Source organism: Eleutherodactylus coqui, chromosome 3 (assembly GCF_035609145.1).
Source record: "Eleutherodactylus coqui strain aEleCoq1 chromosome 3, aEleCoq1.hap1, whole genome shotgun sequence".
Lineage (NCBI taxonomy): Eukaryota > Metazoa > Chordata > Amphibia > Anura > Eleutherodactylidae > Eleutherodactylus > Eleutherodactylus coqui.
This window is the reverse complement of record NC_089839.1, coordinates 88,795,555-88,815,893: the sequence shown is the minus strand read 5'-3', so window position 1 is coordinate 88,815,893 and position 20,339 is coordinate 88,795,555. Positions and strand designations below refer to the sequence as shown.

The 20,339-nt window shown below is 43.0% G+C and overlaps 1 protein-coding gene across 1 annotated transcript in view; it reads right to left on the bottom strand.

Moving 5' to 3' along the window:
• Positions 1-20,339, bottom strand: part of SOS1 (SOS Ras/Rac guanine nucleotide exchange factor 1) — a 102,422-nt gene that overhangs the window by 18,157 nt on the left and 63,926 nt on the right. Inside the window, exons 9-15 of the mRNA XM_066595851.1 lie at positions 18,376-18,503; positions 14,571-15,226; positions 9,208-9,289; positions 7,736-7,858; positions 6,927-7,030; positions 6,602-6,824; positions 4,460-4,579 (exon numbers count right to left, since the gene is read on the bottom strand). Coding sequence (XP_066451948.1) covers positions 4,460-4,579; positions 6,602-6,824; positions 6,927-7,030; positions 7,736-7,858; positions 9,208-9,289; positions 14,571-15,226; positions 18,376-18,503 — 1,436 coding nt within the window. The remainder of the gene's footprint in view (positions 1-4,459; positions 4,580-6,601; positions 6,825-6,926; positions 7,031-7,735; positions 7,859-9,207; positions 9,290-14,570; positions 15,227-18,375; positions 18,504-20,339) is intronic.

The following is a 20,339-nucleotide window of genomic DNA, read 5'->3' as shown; positions in this document are numbered from 1 at the left end:
CAATGTACGCTATGGAGCAAAAGCACATCGTTCCGATTCCCGTATACTGGCTGGCACTGGAAAATGCAGGCGCAGATCCTATTAAAATTCATCAAAGCTGTGCTTGCAATGAAGAGTACCGGCCACAATACAGGGGTCGGAGTGATTTGCTTCCACTCCATGTAGTGTGTTGTGTTGCTGACAGCGGGTGCCCAAATACCTGATCATCCAGGGTCCTAAGGATGGGTCACCAGCAGTAATTGCCAGGAAACCCCCTTTAAGACAACCACTTTTTACAATGAGGCTGGCCTGGCTTCGAAACCTGTATAGGACCACAAATACTGCCAGAAGAAAGTTGCTGGTCCTACATTTTCCATGAATCAGATCAAGGGCAGCTTTCTGCTCTGGATAATAGAGGGGATTCCTGGCATATGAAAACAATTGTCTCAAAAAGGTGTTCCAGGTATTTTTTATTAATAGGACAATAAATCTCAGATATCACTATTAAAAATATTCATTTTCTTAGAAAGTGGTTGACTTTGGTCTATAAACCCTTAGAAACACAATGGCACAAGAGAATAATCACCCCTTAAAGACCGCCCATATGCCTTCTGACGGAGTTCGTTAAGGGTCTTTATTCGGATATGCTGTCTTTATATGGTGGCTGCATCAGAAACCTGGCATGGGTCTCCAGGGAAATCTTGTTATTTGTAGATCGCCAACTTATTCTGCAGCGCTTTCAGGTAATTATTTGCTGATCATAGGGTCCCGAAGGATTGCTATGCCATCTGTAAGCTTGAATATGGCCACCAGGTCTGCCAGCTATGGAGGCCTATGAGCCTTAGCTTTCATAGGCTTTGTTATAGACGGCTATACTGAAGTAAACAGCGTATCAGCAGAATGATAAAATATGGTGATATTCAAATCACTATTGGGACAAAAATAAAAAGTTAAGAAATTATAAAAAAAATTGAAAAAAATGTCAACTCCCCCGCACTCCACCTCTTTATTATGTTAAAAAAACAACCGTTTTATGTACAAAAATAGCAAAACATAGAAAAAAACTTTGTGTTTCCAGAATCATGCCGGCCCAGAGAAGAATGCTGTCACATTATTTATTTTGTACACCGAACGCCACACAAATGAAATCTAAAGAACAAATGGCAGAACGTTTTCCCCAATCGCTCTAAAAATAAATTAATTAATAAACCCAAAAATGATACCATTAAAAAATACAACTTGCCCTACAAAAACAAGCCCTCATACGGCTGTGTCGACTGAAAAATTATAAAGGTTATGCCTCCAGGAATGAGACGATAAAAAAAAACCTGAAAAATGAGTTGGTTATTAAGGCGCAGACAGGCTTAGTCACAAAGGGGTGAAAAGGGTGAAAAAAAAAGGCAATATTACAAAAACAATTAAAATCTATATTTGCTCATATATAAATACTACAACAATAACACAAGAGGATATGAGGAATACAGGAAAGCAGTCCAATTAAAAGGTGCCAGGTTTACGGAGTTTCCAGGTATTAACAAGATGTAAACAGTATTCCCCAAGTAGGTAATTTAAAAGTTCCTCAGCATTTGGGGTGATGAAAACAGGCACATTATGCCGGCTAAGTATTGGCACTCCATGAAGGTAGATCCCACAACAATGGCCGCAGCACACAGACCTAGAGGAAGCGCGCAGCTTGCTACACAATGGAAAGTAAAGTCAGAGCTGTTACTTTCAAAATAACTTCATTTTCCAAAACAGTAAAAGTCGGTAAACACTCGGCTACCGACGCAAATTGGGAAACGAGTTGATTATTAAAAAGGTCCCTAAAATTCGTGTCATTGTTTTTTATGAAATCTAATAACAAGCACAACACGATTTACTTGGCACAACACTTCCTTGCCATGTATTCGGCTAGAAGAAAAACAAGGTTTATGGCACGCCACCCGCTTATTCAAGCTTTTCACTGGGTTGTAATTACATATTGGGAAAGTGGAAATAGAGGATCAACAGGAGACGGAAAATGGTGCATGGTGAAATGGTGAAAATGAGTGGAGATAATGTGGATTGTTGTTAAATAGTTCATTACAATGGTCTATATGGGAAAGTAGCATTAGGGTGGCCACATATGTATGCTGGAGGCTTCCTCATGCCGTTGGCTTACGAAGAGTCGGGAACATGAAGCAATGACGTCATCGAACTCATCTGTTCCATGCAGCCAACAAAGCACACCACAGGACGGCAGGGGTCCGTATTCTGGGCTGCAGTGTTTACCGCGAAAATATGGTTAAATGAGCACTTTACTATTTCTCAGGGCAATTTTACTGTGTGGGTGCACATAGGGAGGCACTATTACCGTGGGAGTGACATAAAAGGAGCACTATTACTGTGAAGAAGGTACTACAGGCGTGCCATTACCATGAGGGCACGATTATTATGAGGGCACCAGGAGGGTGTTAGTATTGTGAGGGTGGCACTAACGGGACACTATTATTGTAAGGAGAGCACTAAGGCGAGCACTGTTATTGTGTGCAGGCACTAAGGGGGCAATTACTGCGTTACAGATACTTTTATTGTGTAAGGGCTTTAAGGGAGACCATTGTGTTAGGGGCACACTTTCTGTGTGCTAGGAGTAACTAAGGAAGACCTATTACTGTGTCAATGTTGCTAAGAAAGCATTATTACTGTGTGGGGCACAAAAAAAAGTGGTGTTATTAATGTATGGGGAACTATCTACAGTGAAAACTCTTTGAGATGACCCTCCAAAATTCATTGTAAGGTTGGGTCTACATGGGGGCTGATGTGCAACAGAATATCAATTTCCGCACAAGTTTGTGTGGATTATCTCTGCAGCTTGTGGACGAGACTTTGGAAATCTCATTCACTTTGCTACTACTGTAAATGCTGCAAAATGTCTGTGTGGAGGGACTGCATGGAAATTCCGTGGCAAATCTGCCCTGTCGGGACCTCCCCTAAGAGGTTGGTCTTATCAAAATATTTGGCCAGTGTGCATAATATATGGAGGAGCTGAAAATCTGTCCACATGAATTCTTGTCTGGATAAGGAGGTGGTCTTCTCAAATGGTGGTCTTTTGGAGAGGTTTCACAGTATTTACAATAATTTTTTTGGTAACTACAAATATATGGGCACCTGGGGCAGCAGCGGGCACAGTATTGGGGGACGTGGCAGGGTAAAGTTAAAATGACTGGAGGATGGAAAGTTCATGGGTGTGAGCAATAGGGAGGCAGGACACTAGAAAACTGAAAACCCGGAGATGTCTGGATAGCCATCTCTACAAGGACAGGTTGTGGCTAGACGAATTTTTGGATGCCACTTATAAGTCACTAGATATAACTGCACCGTAATCACTTTGAAGTGCTGAAACTTGATGTGGCATAGATTCCACAAGTGGATGAAAGATGTCTGGAGGAATGTTGAGCCGTGGTGGTATTTGCAGGTGCAGGATCTTGAATGTCGGGCAAACGTACAGACCACACATTCATACCAACACTCCAGAATGCTTCTCAAATCAATTCTGGAAACTTGGGCCCAAGGCATTATCCAGCTGGAATATCTTATCACTGTGAGGTACGTGAAGTCCATGAAGGGCTAGAAATGGTAACTAAGCAGCAAAATGTAGTCAGCACCAGTCAATGATGAGTTTAGGTGAACCAGCGGACCCAACCCATGAGAACACACCCCCACACCAATATGGAACCACCATGCTGCACAATGCCTTATTGACAACTGGACTCCATGGGGTCTGCACCATACACAAACCCTTCAGCCTCAAACAATTGATACTGTGGCACATTAGACCACGCACATATTGGCAGTCCTCCGGGATCCTGTTAGCAGCCTCACAACTGGAGGCTCTGTGTCTGGTCTTGTGGTGTTAACAGAGGCACTCTTGTGGGTCTTCTGCTCCCATATCCCTTGTAAGGTCAAGAAGGCTGCACTGACTTGCAGGAAATGAGTGTTGGGCCTCCTGAATGTGGATGTGATCTCCTCCAGACTCACTTGTCAATTAGCATGGACAATTCTAGCCAGACACTGACAATCATTAAGCACCCATGGATGGCCACTGCACTGTCCAGTGAGGGTGGTAATGCTTTCTATGACACATTCCCGGTACACATGATTCTGACACACACTATTTGCATCGCCTTGCCATGAGCATGCTGGCCAGTATTCAATCTCACTCACAAGATAACACCTCACAACTGAGAGAAGTGTGAGCGTTCCCAAGCCGTCCCCTGAAGGAACATCACTTCATTATCAATTTAAGTACTACTATCCTAGGACTTTTGGCATGTAGTGTAGTTATGGAAACTGAAGGTATTCAGCTGTAGTTGGGTACAACGAGACATGTATATGGCCAGTTTAGAGCTAAGACAGGCTACAATTTTGGGCCAAATCAAGATATAGATACATCATACTGTCATTGTAAGGAAAGATCAGATGAAAGCTAGAGAATACTTACTTTTCAAACCACAAGGTGAGGTTAGTAGTGTGCCTAATCATTTTTAAGAGGTTGGGGGAGTTAATTTCTTTATCTTCTTTAGTCCAAACACTTCCAACAAGCTCAGAAGACTGAACAGCCCTACAAAAGACATAACAAATATTTACTGATTTATTGTGAAAGCCAGTCTCTAGAATGCAATATACTTTTGTATGCCTTACAAATAAAATACAAACCCCTTATTGTATGGTTTACTTATGGCAAATTTTGTTAAAAGGGTTCCTTCTTTGTCAGATTTGTAGAAAGGCCATAAAATGCACTTGAACGTTGAGGAAAACTTTGTTGCGATGTGGCTTAATTATTAGCTTCCAATTAAAGTGATCAGGAGTCAAAATAAAGGACTCTGCTGACTCCTTTCACGTAACAGAAAACCTACTTGCATATAGGCATCTAAAATAGTAGTGAGAGAGACAAAGGCCGTCTGCAGACGGCCGGGTCGGATCCGGCTGCGAGAACTCTCGCAGCGGGACCCCGACCAGAGCCCCTGCAGAGACCAGCGCGGCACTCACCCACTCCGCGGCTCTGGCTCTTTGATGTGCTGGCTGTCGGGCAGCATGCGCAGAGCGGAGTCTGTGGATTTGTTTTCTGTGCGTGATTTTGCGCAGGCAAATCCCGGCTGTATTACGCAATCCTATGGCAGTTTCCACGGGTGGAAATTCTGCGGGAAATCCCGCCGCGGAATTTCCACCCGTGTGCACGGGGCCAAGCGCAACTTCTCAGCCAATTACTTTAAGTAAAAACAAGGACTGCACAATATTCAGCCTGGGATCAAGATACATTTATTCTACTATCAGCAGCGTCTGGATACAGTCCACTATGTACTGTCTCTCCATCTGTGTTCTGTTGATCCAATGGATCCAAACGGACTTCAAGCTGCAGCTTCAGTTAGATGGAATGGTTATAAGTGAGCAATAGTGGCCGAGCAATAAGGAACGATAATTGTCCAGTCTATATGCAGCCAATGACCAAATGATAAACTATAATTATTCCATTTTCGTTCATTTTATGTAGGCAAAAAAAAATAAAATAAAATCCCTGGCTCATTCACTTATTTTCATTGGCTTATTCAGTGAATGTGAAAGATTGCTATTGAACGAGCCAACTATGTATCTGCCTTTATAAAACAGTGGAGGTAATAGTACACGGATGCTTCCATTGGTCAGGGGTTTGAGCCACTCAGCTGCTGTTACTAGCTGGCTCCCAAACCCACCCAGAGCAGGGCAAGAGGTGAAGTAAACACGGACGTCATTCGCTCGCTCAAACAATAATTGTTTGGCGTAAACGGACCATTTTCATCTAATCAATTTACTACTGCCTCCTCATCACTTTGTGTAGGAGATGCCCTACGTGCACCTCTGTGTGCTTCTTGGTTTTTAGACACTGTTAGGGAATGGAATAATAATGTTAACATCTTGAACTAGTCCTGCTCACAGCAGGGTTTCCATTCACTGACAACATTTACTGGAATTTGGAAGGGAGAAACCCTATGAACTGCTAAACATCCCAATACCCACCAGACAGTTAGTTGCAGCAATGCACAACATCTATGCTAAATAGATGCTAGGTGGCTATTCAACCACTGCCAATACTCCAGGGCTCAAATGTCACAAATCATAGCACACTTGTACCGTTTCAGGAAAGGAACCATAAAAAGGGAAAACTTTCCCACCTTCACATAGAGAATGGACAAAAATATGGAAACACTGTAGGAAATGCATGCCTTTGGGATTATAAATCATATTTCAATAAGACATGTAGAGACCGATTTTAAGTGGAGGTAATAGGACACAGATGCTTCCATTGGTGAGGGGTTTGAGCCACTCAGCTGCTGTTACCAGCTGGCTCCCAAAGCCACATAGAGCAGGGCAAGAGGTGAAGTAAACACAAATGTGGAGGGAAAGCTCTCAGCCAAGCAGGGGTCAAAAGGGCAGCTCAGTGCTAATGATTAAAATCCCATGCATTTCTAAGGTGTTTCCATTTTTTGTCCAACCCCTGTAATGCACACAAGTAAATATAATGCACCCTGTAGCTAATGTTTAAAACATTAGCCATAATGAACATGGACATAACATTATGAACATGGTATATTCATTTAAGAAGCACCTGTACAAATCGGATTCCAGCAAGGTCAGTTGACGAGCTATCTCTATGGGATGTAATGTAAGGAGGTCAAAGCTTTCTATCTGTCCCGGCCGACTAATATGCCATTCTATAGAAGGTGGTAAGCTTTCAAATGTTATATTGTGGCTAGGTCCATTGGCTTGCGCTTGCTTTTTACGTTGAATGATCTTCGTGATGGATTCAACCCATTTTTTCATGGCTTTTCCTGCAGGTATAAATTGGTAAATAAGATTACATTATTAAAAAAATCCCCACTGAGGTCTCAAATCAGTTCTAACAAATAACATGGGATCATAACAAATCTTACCTCGGACTGTTCCAATAAATTCTTCAAGTCGCACTAACAGATCGGCATCTCGTTCAAAGTCATAGAAATGATGTTCCACCCAATGCCGGCAAACATTCAGAACTCTGAAAGTGAAGGAAATGATTAAGTTAAACCGGCCAGAGATGTAAAGATGTCACCAAAACTCCATGAGCATAAACTGTAACCCCTACAAAGAAGAATTTCTACCAGTGAAGCGGCTTATCAACCCAAGTGTCACAGTTTCAAAGGGTTGTCCAGGACTTTTACCATCAATGACCTAACCTCAGCATAGTCATCAAATCAGAGGGGTCCACCGCACGGGGTCTCTGTTGATCAGCTGTTCCTAGGCCAGCTCTCAGTACAGACAACGCTGGAAGCAGAATGCGCCTTTTGTATTGCGATGGTCTGAGTTGGTACTGCAGCTCCCAACAACTTCAATGGGAGCTGCGCCTGCAATACCAACCTGGACTGCTGCTCTCTAGTCAGCTCGATGTGTTCCTGCTCTTTTCATAGTGACAAAGGCATTCTTAAACAGCTGATCGGCTGGGAACTGAGTGGCGGACTCCCGTCAGTCATTTATTGATGACCTATCCTGAGGACAGGTCATCAATAGGAAAAAAAAAGTTCGGAAACTGGAAAAAAATAAAATAGAAGTGAAACAGGTTTTAGAGTGAAATAAGGAGCCGGGTAGTTTCTGCACCCACTTTTCTATTAACATCTATGAGAGATCTTACTACTGACAGTCATGTCAAGGGATTGGCTCCTACATTCCACAACTGAATGGGGCATTACATCTACCTAAAACCTACCGTAACTGTACAGGCTGCACGTATTCTTTCCTAAACCTTTTGAGCTCTGCACTGATTGGCTGGTCTCCATTCTCCATGGCAATTCTGTCTGCTTCGCTTGGTTCAGGCTCTGGAATCTCAAACCTGGTAGTGGACACAGAAATATTGTGCAAAGGTCCAATTATGGCTTTAGGGACCTTTATTGCATAGAAACAAAATGATTTATAGAACTGTTTAAGGGTACGCTCACAGGGGCAAAAATGTTGTGGGGCATCCACTGCGGAAAATACTGGCCAGGAATTAGTTGCGTATATGCTGTGGATTTTAGTAGTTATGTCGCTTCCCCCTCATCTCGGAATACATGGAGCTGTCAGTACACCCCGGCGCAGGCCACTGGCAGCCTGTAGTAAGCACCAAGCCGCAGGTCAGACGATTCCACTTCCGCACCATCTGACCCGCAGCACGGCACTCACTAGAGGCTGCCGGGGTGCGACTGACAGCTCCATGTGTTCCCAAATGAGGGGAGCGATGTAGCTACTAAAATCAGTTGTGGATACGCAGCTAATTCCTGGTCAAAATCTGCACCTACATTGTGGATTTTGACGCTGGCTTTTAAACGAAAAGGTTGTGGAATTTGTTGCTGAACTTTCCGCAGCAGACATCCCGCATTGGTTACGCCTCGTGCGAACATACCCTCCAAGAGAAACGGTCTTTGTTGCCAAACACAACCAATCAAGCACATTTTTCAAAAGCTGAATACAAAATGAAAACTGCGCTGCAGCTGGTTGTTATGGGCAACAAAGGCAATTCTTCTTTTCGGTATGTTCACACATAGTGGATTTTGGTGCAAATTCGCACCAAAATCCATGTTAAAATCCACACCGTTTGGAGCAGATTTTGATTCGGATCAACATGAAAATCTGTACCAACGGTGTTGATTCTGACGTGGTTTTTAGTGCAAATTTCGTACCCCAATTCTGCTATGTGTGAACGTACCCTTAGTTTCATAAAACTGCCTAGTCTAGATTACATTATTTCTAGTGATGAGCGAGCATACTCGCTAAGGGTAATTGCTTGAGCAAGCATTGCCCTTAGCGAGTACCTGCCCGCTCGAGAGAAAAGGTTCGGGTGGCGGCGGCACGCAGGGAGCTGCGGGGGAGAGCGGGGAGGAACGGAGGGGAGATCTCGCTCCCCCTTTACCCCCCCTCCCGCCCCCTCCTGCTGACTGCCGCTATTCACCGCTCCCCCGCGCCGGCACCCGAACCTTGTCTCTCGAGCGGGCAGGTACTTGCTAAGGGCAATGCTTGCTCGAGCAATTGCCCTTAGTGAGTATGCTCGCTCATCTCTACTTATTTCATATCTACAGGCATCTATATAATATTATAAAAAAAACCTATACTTAGTAGACTGACTTACCACACTCATGTACCCATTACACAATAAGATGTCCTGGCTAACAAACACAGTACGTTATATTGTTATTAGGGACTTACCTTTCTATAAGAAGGCTCAGAAGTTCCTGTGGTTTGCAGAAGGATCTATATGTTGTGAGAAATGTTCGCACAAAGTTGGGATCTGAAAACAGAATTTTAACAGAATGTGAGGAAGTAAAGCTGTATATACACTCTCATTCATTCTAAGGTCATGTACGCACAACAGGTCTACTGCCATGTAATACTGGAGTGTTAAAATGTACGCTGAGATAGAAATGTAGCTAAGAATCACTACTTAAAAGCCTGAAAAAAAGATTAAAAAAACAAAACCTGACAAACGATAATGACCTTTAGTCAGTACGATCATAATGGTCACAGTTCAGCTAATAGTTGAAGCCGTGAAGAGTGAATAAAGCCTTATTCAAGAAGTATTTGAATGGAGTACGACGCACTGTTAGCTTTCACATCGGCACCGGAACCTCCATTCGGTGGTCCTGTCAAAAAATACGGGGGGGGGGGGGAATAGCGCTACATGCAGCGCTTTTTCATTCTTTAAAATGCCAGACAGCTAAGTGGAAACCAAATGGACCCCATAATAGTCAATGGGGTCCGTTCAGCGCTGCTCGGTTCCGTCATAAGACGGACCAGTTTGGCCTGGGGATTCCCCTTTCCTGCTCCCTGACCGGAGCTTGCAGGAGCGTGCAGCCCCATCATTGTGCCGATTGAGAAGAATCCTTGGAGTAAAGCTTCGCTGATCAAACAATGAAGTTCTATCATAAAGCTAGGCCATCAATGTAAAACTTCTATGGGTGGCTTTACAAAGTACAACTATCCTATGAATAGTTACTGAATAGAGCGAATAAAGGACAGTTGTGCCTTGTAAACAGGGCCACCAATTGCATTACGAGCGGGAATTTGATTACCAGTCACTTAGCTTTAGCTTATGAAACAATAGTCACTGGTCGAATAATTATCATCGGTTGTAAACAGACAGTCATTTGTCTGTCATTGACTAGCCAACAATTTTGCAGAAAGGGGAAAAACTTGTTTGGCCTGCACCTACCCCAAAAGGCTGATTAGCGCCTACCTTTTTCTGAACACTTTGCCCTCTCACTAAGCACTCATTGGTTCCCGATAACACAAATACATATAAGTAATCTTCAACTAAACAGTTCCTGCTGGACTTCGACAGAACTTGGCTCATTCTGCATTCTCTGCAGCGCTGACTGTTCAGTCGAACCAGCAAGAGACCGCAGCAGCAAGTGCTCTTTCAAAGACCACTTACACATATCTATGTGCGTTTAAAGGGCTCGGGCACCATTGAGCGTGTGATGGGAAGGAGTCAAAATTTCAAGTACATGGCCTCCAAAGAACCTCACAGCCCCCTAACCAGCCAACAATAGATTGGCCTGTGCAAATGCTCCAAACAATTCGTTGAACGATTGTGAAAATGAAGAATAAGTGAACAATGGCTCTGTGTAAAAAAAAGCGCACGAACGAACATCGTTTGTATACTTCAACAACTTTTCAGATGATATTTGTGCCAAGTAAAGCCACCCTTGAGCCCCTTTTACACAGGATGACTGTTGACAAACGATGCCCGACGCTTGTTCTCACATGTACTTGCCCCTGTGCTGCTGCACAGCAGCGAGTATCACTGGCTCGCAGTGGGCGGCTGGAGATTTCACTCTTCGCTCTTTCCCCCGCCCCTCTCCATTCACTTAACACAGGTGGTCGTTCAGTACTGAACCGCTGCTGTTTACACTGAACGATCATTATCCAGGATCATTGTCCATTGTTTAGGCTGCATAAAATCATGAACGATGAGTGTAAACAATAGAGTACAAACAGGCCCGACATTCGTCCCATGTAAATGGGGCTTTAGTCTCTGGGAAAAAAACATCAATAAGAAGTTTACATTCCCCGTGTCATGTTCCAAGTTAATTCTAAACATATTCGATGATGTTGATGTCTGAGATGGCCAATATGCTGTTTTGAGAGAGATCACCAGCCTTTCTGATAAGGATGTTTTGACCTTCAAAGCAGTGGCTTGAGGTTTTGATGTAGAATACTAGTGTTGGAGTTTTTTCCCCCACTTTTCTATCTTCTGACTGCTCATATAATATACTGCAATACTTTTATATTGCAGTGTGTAATCAGCATCTCTAGATTGCACAATCCTGGCAAATCTTGTGGCCATTGGTAGGACTCTGGCTGCCATGGTAAACTCCCCACCCCTGAGATCGCATTAAGAGGTGCCAATGGGCTGACAGAGCAGCCCACCTCCCTCTGTTACCAACTTAGATGCCATGGCAATCACTGACTGCGGCACCTGAAAGGTTAAAAAGCTGGGATGGGAGTTATCTCCAGTCGTGCAGAATGTCAACTGTATAATACAGCTGGCACATGCAAGTGATGGCACATGCTCCTAAATCTGCATCACCACTATGCTGTAATAGTACGGTGACTTGCATGTAGTGTATTCAAGCCGCAGTGTACTGGCGCTGGGTGGAGGGTTAAAGGGGGTTGCATTTCATGGACATTGGTGGCATATCACAAGCACTAGCATAGGTCCAAGCACTATGATCCTCACCAATCATCAAATGCTCAAAATGTTGGCACTAAAGGACGATGATTATGCAGAATATATTGGTAAACCATAAATGGCCATTTCCCAATATAAATCTTAACAGACTACAGGTGGTGTTATCCCAGCCTACTATTTTGGATCCATAGACAGACTATGGTCACCATAACCAACTAGGTAGCTTGAAGAGATCAATCTGAAGATCAGCCACTGAATATCACATCCTTTGCTGATTAAAAACAGCATTTCAATCATATCATTATATTAGGAAACTGCAATGTATGTAATTTAGAACTTCACATTAAGAAAAAAAAAGACGACTCCAAATAATGGGCGTTCTTTCTACCAATGTACTTGTACTGCAAAATGAGGCAATTTATAGATAGCAGAAAACAATGCTGTGACCTACAATTCGCTCTAAACAATCTCCCTTGAATTCCTTAAGAAAGGAAACAGACTTCTTGCTGACGCACAAATGCTATTTTTGAACACACACAAAAAAGAACCAGAAATAGATCTACTCCGACTCGGAGAACAATTCTTGGTAGGAGAGAGTCAGCGACTTTTCTGGAACACAATTAATTAAGAAGGACAAGATAACAGACAAGTCATTTCCTTCTAGTGGAGCTGCAGACGTTACTCATTAAGACAAGAGCAGAAGTTTGGAGTCCAAAAATAAAGGAACCGCGGCAGATCTTTGTTTTCAACTTGGAGACAAGAAACCCCTTTCTTCCGTTAGCGTCACTTAGCGTCCAGTGGGAAGGAGGGAGGGGGTGGGGGGAGAGGAGTCAACTTTTATTGCAAAGTTGGAGAGTCAGATGTTTGTCCTGAGTGGGAGCCATCAACTTATTTTTACATTCGCAAACCAAACCAGAAATTTACAGAGTATTAATGTGAAAAAGGTGTGGCCAAAAAAATATTAAAAAAATAAATAAATCAATCAGCAAACCTCTTGGGGCCGCAGATCGGTTTTTGGCGGCTCATGTTGTAAGTAAGCCACTAAAAACCCGTTCTACAGTTTTATGATTAAACTATTTTGCAAACCCCAGTATGCTCTGTCTATAGTGACTAGATGTCAGCACGGACCTCAGTTGGTTTATGCTGCTAGTCAGACACAGAATGTATTTGCAATCTTTTGGGAAAAACTATTATTCTGCACACGGCTGCATTTTATATACTTTTAGGAATCTAAGAAAAAGCCCCCATGGAATCACATAAAACTTTACTTACTGCAGAATAAACACAGCTCCAAATACTGTAGGACTGGTTGTAAAATTCTGCTGCACCTCCACTCCCGGGGCCTGCAGGACCTTCACAGACTTGAGTGAGTCATGTGACTGGCCGCAAGTTGCGCAGCATGGCCGGTCACATGACTGTCATTCAATGAAGGTCCTTTACCCTGCAGAGTCATGTCACGCTAGCAGTGAAGTTTAGGCTTTACTACTAGCAACGGATTAGTATGACATGACTAGCAACTATCCTCTTGACATCAGTCAATATTGTGTTTCTTTGGGTGCTACAAACACTATATACGAGGGAACGTCAGAGCCAGTAATTGGCCCATATAGTTTCATTACTGGAATCAGTAAGACGCTTGTAGACGCTTTCAGATTTCCTGCTCTTGCTCTGAAAAATCCCAATTCTGTAATAGCCAATACTGGCAGTCGAAAAGTATACCGTACCCATTGATGGGCTGACGGAAGTTACATGGAATTTAAGTTTCCTGTGACTTCTATGGCCTATTGTAGGAAAGCTCCCCGTTGAAACATGAGTGTCCCCAAATTTATTTTTTATATCAAGAGAACAGAAATAATAAATAATGGTGCATTATATTAAATAACTAGACCTTTTAAAAAACTTTTGACATGTAAGAGAGACAGTTGATCAGTTGGGATCCAGGAACTGTGACCACCGTTGATTGCTCAAATGAAGGGATGCAGTGCTCACCCAAGTACTGTGCCCCTCTGGTCTCTTCGTTGCCTGTTGGCTCCGCTCAGCAGCTGAGGATTTCAACAGACATCTATGAGCCCATCTTCAATGGACGAGCAGAGCTGACAGGCAACAAAGACAGCCAAAAGGGGCACTGTGCTCGAGTGAGCGCTACAGCTCCTTCATTTCAGCAATTGGCAAACCCCTACCGATCACACTATTGATGACCTATCCTCAGAGGGTCCAATACCCCTGGATTCCCACTGATCACCTGATTGCAGTCACCGCTGTCAGTATGGAAAGTGCATGAAGCAGATTGTGCCATCCATACTGCAGTGGCCCAGGTTGGTACTGCAGGCTCTGCTCCCACTGCGCCTGCACTCGAAAGCCGCTGCGGTAAGGATGGTGCAACCTACTTCCTGCGTTTTCCTTACAGACAGCGGTGGCAGGAGTCCTGAGCAGCCAACCCTCATCGATCACCCTAAGGATAGGTCAGCAATAGAGAAAAAATCCTCAAATTCCCGAACAACCTCTTTAAGGTAAGTTTTTCACATGTAGTCTACAATATTACAGAGTTGCTATACCAAGAATTCTAGCCGTCCATATAGCCATGATGGATCAACATTACATAGGCAACATTTTGGCCACAAGAAACTGAACATTGTTGGACCCAGGAGTACGCAGGCAAAAGCATATGCACTGGTACATTGTCGGCATGAAGTGTTTTGCATGTAACCTCCTAAACACAATGCAGTAAAACCAAGGTGAAACCCTGTCAGATGACAAGTGGCTTTAACACTGATTAAATGAGCTATGGCTGGCATTAAGATGTAATTCGGTGGCTGACAAATCGGGGAACTCATTTATTGCAGGGTTTGTTGAGAATGCGCGGCAGCGTGTACCATACCTGCATACATGTGATAAGTTAGTCTTTCGATGAGTTTCACTACAGTCCCAGCCTTGATGATGGGAATACCAGATTTGGGTTGTACGTTTTCCTCGAATATAATGTTCTCTTCCGAGTCTGGCTCTGCGAACCTGTAGAGTTTGGGGCTGGGGAGCCGTAACTGTTCTTCTTTCTCCTCCTGCATTATAGTCCCATCTAACATTCGCTCTAATGTACTCCTGTACTGCAGCGATATTAAGGCAGCCATCCAGTTATTCTTTTCTTCTGCTGATTTAGCAGCAAAAATAACACTGTTCTCATCCTTTAAAATAATCTCAAAAGCATGTCTATACTCGTTAGTGTCATCCTTGTCATTGATTTGTACCTTCCGCATAAAGAACTTCTCCTTCAGCCGATATTCTGCGTTGCTTGCGCCCGGTAGTCTGGGTTGGCCATGATTTGACTTACAACAGATCATCAAGCCATCAAAGAGGAATATGTGTCTCTCGTGCTTTGCCCCTACACGTGTCAGGGCGCCCTCCATGATGAATTCGTTACAGCACTGTCCGATGTCCTTTCCCTCCCATCCATCAATGTTTTTCTGAATTTCGTTCATTTTCTTAATGGCTAACTGTTTTCCCTTCATTTGATGATTATAAAAACGACATGCAGATTCACTGTGGGAAGAAATGGAAATTCATTACTAGGGAATCATCATAGGCGAACTGACTACTTTCATTCTTCCAATTCAAGGAAGGGCAAAGAAAAAAAATAAATTTAATTCGCTATAGGCACAAATGTTGCTCAGACAAATAAATTATGATCAAATTAAAATCATTAACCCTATAGACATATACAGGCAAATTTTCTAAAATCTTCCACTCCCGTCTTCTATGTCGCACGTCTGGCCCATTGCACTGACAGCGGGCTGGGCAATCAGGTGATTCTGAGTGGCGGTTCTCCAGTAAATGGTAATCAATAGCTTATGCCTGAAAACCCCTTTACAGGATTGTTTGTGAGCAAAGCAAAAAGCGTCAAATTGTTATTCTCATCTTGGCCAATCACGATAGAGACTGCAATACCCTCCTCTGTACGCAATGGATGGAAGTAGGAAAACAGCAAAGCAAATTTTCTAGGCTGTTTAAGTAACTCCCATTCACTCCTATGGGAGTTAAGGAAACAGAATAGAACAGGCCACTTGACTGTTTTCGTACTCCTGACCATCATCTAGTCAGAACCTCAGCATATCTAAAAAATGTCAGTATATCACTATATAAAATAAAAATATAAAGTCCACAAGTACAAAGTCATTAACAGAAAACTGACACAAATTAACATATTTTCTCAAATCAGCAACAACATAAATGACAGGATATTCCAAAGAGAAGTGAAATAATCTGTCATAGAAACAACAGTAGAATTCGAGCCTTCTGTGTATCCAAACCTGGTAAATGTCCACCTCTTCAGTGTTCAAGGCTCCCTGTAAGAGAAGGTCTTGAGCGGCTGAAGTGACAGCTTATTATAATAGGTTTGCGGACAATAAGAATTGCCGGCCTTTAATGTCACTTCCTTTAAAAACAAAAGACAGGACTTGGGCTCTCCCACTTCTCTGCATGCGCTACATAATGTTTGTACTAACCTAACCAGAAAAAAAAGTATAGCAAGAAACAATAAACCACTTCAATCGCTTTTTTTTAAGTGCATAAACCTCAATGTTTTTACAGAAAAGAAAACAGAAAGTGCTAAAGATGTTGATTACAGAAAATGTGCACTACTGGGTTTTACTGCGTGCTGCAACATAAATAACTACACAAAAAGCCATAGAAAGAAGAAACAGACACTAAAAGTGGAAGAATAAGAAATCTATGTCCACAGTTGTCAATGCTGAGGGCTCCTCGGACGTGACTTTTGGTGCTGCAGCAAAAAAAGGTGTCACTCAAAGATTGGATTGCAAGAAGCAGATCAGGAGAATAATCTATAATACGCCTGGTATACAGAAAAGAAGGCGGACTCTTATCATAACCCAGGTGTGGAGAAAAGATGGTGGATTCTATCATACCCCTGGTATGGAGTATATCATACCCCTAATATGGAGAAAAGAAGGTTGACTATCATACCACTGGGTGTGGAGAAAAGACGGTGGACTCTATCATACCCCTGGTAGGGAGTATATTATACCCCTGGTATAGAGAAAAAAAGGTGGAGCAACCCAAATAAGAATAAAAACATGTGGATTATATCCTGTGTAGGGGTGTGTGGATTCGGTCCTTAATAGGAGAGAATTTTCTGTATGGCAAGTACAGCCAACCCTAGCTGAGTTCTCAACCTCCAGGCCGAGTATATAGACAATAGATACCAAAAACGGTTTAAAAACAGGGTATAAGGTGTAACCTGGGTACATATATGAGTATACAATGGTAACGTTGTTTAATTTCTCTGTTAATCACATATGCATTTTGACGCCATGATGCCTCTTACTCAATATTTGCTGGGGGCACACGTCAGGATGCTGAAACCTCTCCCTGGGCAAAACGCCAGACGTCTGCTTCTTGCTCTTGACATGAAGTTAAACAGTACTACCATTGTGCACTCATATATGGTCCCCAGGTTGCATCTTATACCCAGTTTTTGAACGGTTTTGGTATCCATTGTTTATCAAACCCTTGACATTAAAAGACAATTACTTTATGGGGGGACTTTTCATCATTAGAAGACAATGGTCAGTACCTGTAGACCACTTGGAAGGCTCCTCTCAGAGTAAGGGTGGCTTTACACGGGACAACCATCATCTGAAAAATTGCTCATATGCATAGTTTTCAGTGGCAGCTGTCCCATGTAAACATTGGACCTGACATGGTACGGAGCGACAAATTAGAAGCGAATCACTTCTAGCGAGTGAGTTCTTGCTCAGTATAAACAGGCAGTTGTTCATCTTTGAACAACTGCCTGTCCACAGTGAACAGAGGTGAGTGTCTGGAAGAGATCTCCAGTGCGCTCCGCCTTTAGCGTGGAGAGATAAGTCTCGTGAGGACTGTTGGGTGTCGATGCACCCGACAGTTATCCCATGTAAAGCCACCTGAAGTTTGTTTATGCCAGGTTCAACAAGGTCTACCAAGTAGGTTGATGCAGTGGAGGCAGAAGGTCCAAAGACAAGTGGTCTTGCGATTATTTCAACAGAAGATACGACTCCATCAGGCGAAACTAAACTTGTTTCAGGGTCTACAAGACATTATAAAGGTGGAAAGGGCTGGATGGTCCATTATAAGGACTACTCACAATAGCCCTGATCTTTAAAATACAAATGCTTTGTTAGCCGATCGTAATTACACATCCGAAATTATCAGCATAGGAAGTGTACACAAAGCCTTATTACAGTATTTGGGGGGGGGGGGGGGGGGGGAGGAATCACCAAAATTTACCAAAAAAGTAAATTTTAGTAAAGAAATATGCACTTAAGTTAAAGGGGTTGTCCAGAGATTTCAACTTATCCCTTATTCGCAGGATCTTTGTATGAATGGAGCTTGGAGACCATGGATGCTGCCGCTCCATTCATTATCTATGGGACTGCTGAAGGGAAGCCAAGTACAGCGCTCAGCAATCTCATAAAGATGAATGAAGCATCTGGAGGAAAGGGACTCCGGTCCTTGTGATCGCAGGCAGACCCCATCGATCAGACCCTTATTCTCTAGTCTGTGTGGTTAGGGTATAAGTGGAAGTCCTGTGATAACCCCTTTCATTAATAAAAGACTGATACACGTAGAGATTTGTTAGCCACAGTCATTTATTATGATGAGGTGAGCATGTTACAAGGAATTATTTTGGGTACCTGAGACGTCTTTTGGCCAGACTTTTGGAACATATCCTCTCCATACTGCTCTGAAGGTTGAGCAAGGCAGTTATGGATTGCTTTAAACATTCTTTATCTTCCTCGTCCTCACTTTTTTCTTCTAATTGCTACAAAGTAGAGACCAAAAGTAAAACACGTTTAGTACGTTCCAAAGTGCAAAATGACTGCTCACAAATGAAAATGATACCACAAGTCACTATACAGGTCAGCCTGGAAGCCCTACTATGTAGTGTCCACAATACGGTGTCAGACCTGGTCTGTGTTTCTATACAGATGGTAATGTAGGTATGTGTTCTCACACAATGGGCTTCATACATGAAAACTGTCAGCATGAGAAGTGTTAATGCTTATCTGATATTTTGTAATCCTACTGTGGAAAACTGAAAGGTGAAAACTGATTGTTTCTATGCCAACACTAATATTTTGTGTCCTTACAGAAACTTGTCCGGTCCCCACTCTTACAATTCCAAAAATCCCCAAATCAGCACTTCTTGTGTCAAACCAGTCTCAGAAGAAAGTGCTACCAGTCCATGATGAGGAGGGATGGATGGCTGGATGAATATGCCATGTCCTTATTTTCCACAGTAGTGACCCCGGGTACCTGACCTGAGTGTATATACCCACTAAACAGCTTGCCAATTCTTCAACCAGGTTAAATAGTGGCGTGAGAACAATTTATATTGCGCCATATATAAAGAATCCTAAGACCTTCTGGCCATTCGCCATGAGTGTTCACATGATGAGAACATCTACGCAGACTCCTTAAGATCAGACTGGGAACAAATTATGTAATGTTAAAGCGACCCTCCAGTTTCACTACAAACGTCTGTCCCTGGACCAGAGGGTGCGGGTGGTATATTACCTGCACGTGTTCTTCTCTGCTGTTCCTCCGATCCGCTGGTTCTCAGTCCCATTAAACTACTAATGCACTATACCTGTTCTATGATTTGGCTGATGCTGTTCACATGATCAGCACTGGCAAATCAAACAGCAGTGCACAGTGATAACAGGACAGGAAACCAGTGGATCGGAGGGACGGCAGAGAAGAACAACCACAGATACTGTTAACCCCACGCCTGTCCAGAGACAGAATTTTGCCCCAAAACTAGAGAGTTGCGTTAAGGCATTATGAATGTATATCTTCAAATAATGGGCTCTATCTAGTTGAAACATTTATATTGATGATTACTTGCACACAGTAACTGAAATATTGAACAAGTTCAGCAGATCACTATGAAAAACTAACACTTTGCATTGATGTAAATATTCAGACCCCTTAGGATGACACTTGAAATTTAGCTCTCGGGCTCCCACTGCTCTTGATCATCATTGAGATGTTTCTACACCTTGATTGAAGTCACCTGCGGTGAATTCAGTTCATTGGGAATAAGTTTAAAAACACACTCCTGTCTATATTAGGTCTCACCGCTCACAATGCATATCAGAGCCAAAACCAAGCCATGAGAAAGAAAAAAACAAACAAAAAACATCTATCTGTAAAGCTCAGAGACAGGATTGTGTGGAGGCACCAATCTGGAGAAGGCTAGAAAACATTTCTGCTGCACTAAAGGTTCCTAAAAACCAAGCGGCCTCCATAATTCTTACATGGGAGAGGTGTGGAACAAACAGGAGCTGGCTGACCCACTAAACTAAGTAATCGGGGTAGAAGGTCCTTGGTAAGAGAGGTGATCAAGAACCAAAATGGTCAATCTGGCTGCACTCCAAAGACCCTGTGTGCAGATGGGAGAAACTTCCAGAAGGTCAACCATCACTGCAGAACTCCACCAACCTGGGCTTTATGGCAGAGTGGACAGAAAGAAGCCTCTCCTTAGTAAAAGACACATTAAAGCCACCTGAAGTCTTGCACGAAGCATCTATAGGGCTCTCAGACTATCAGAAACAAGATTCTGTGGTCTGGTGAAACCAAGAGTGAACTTTTTGGC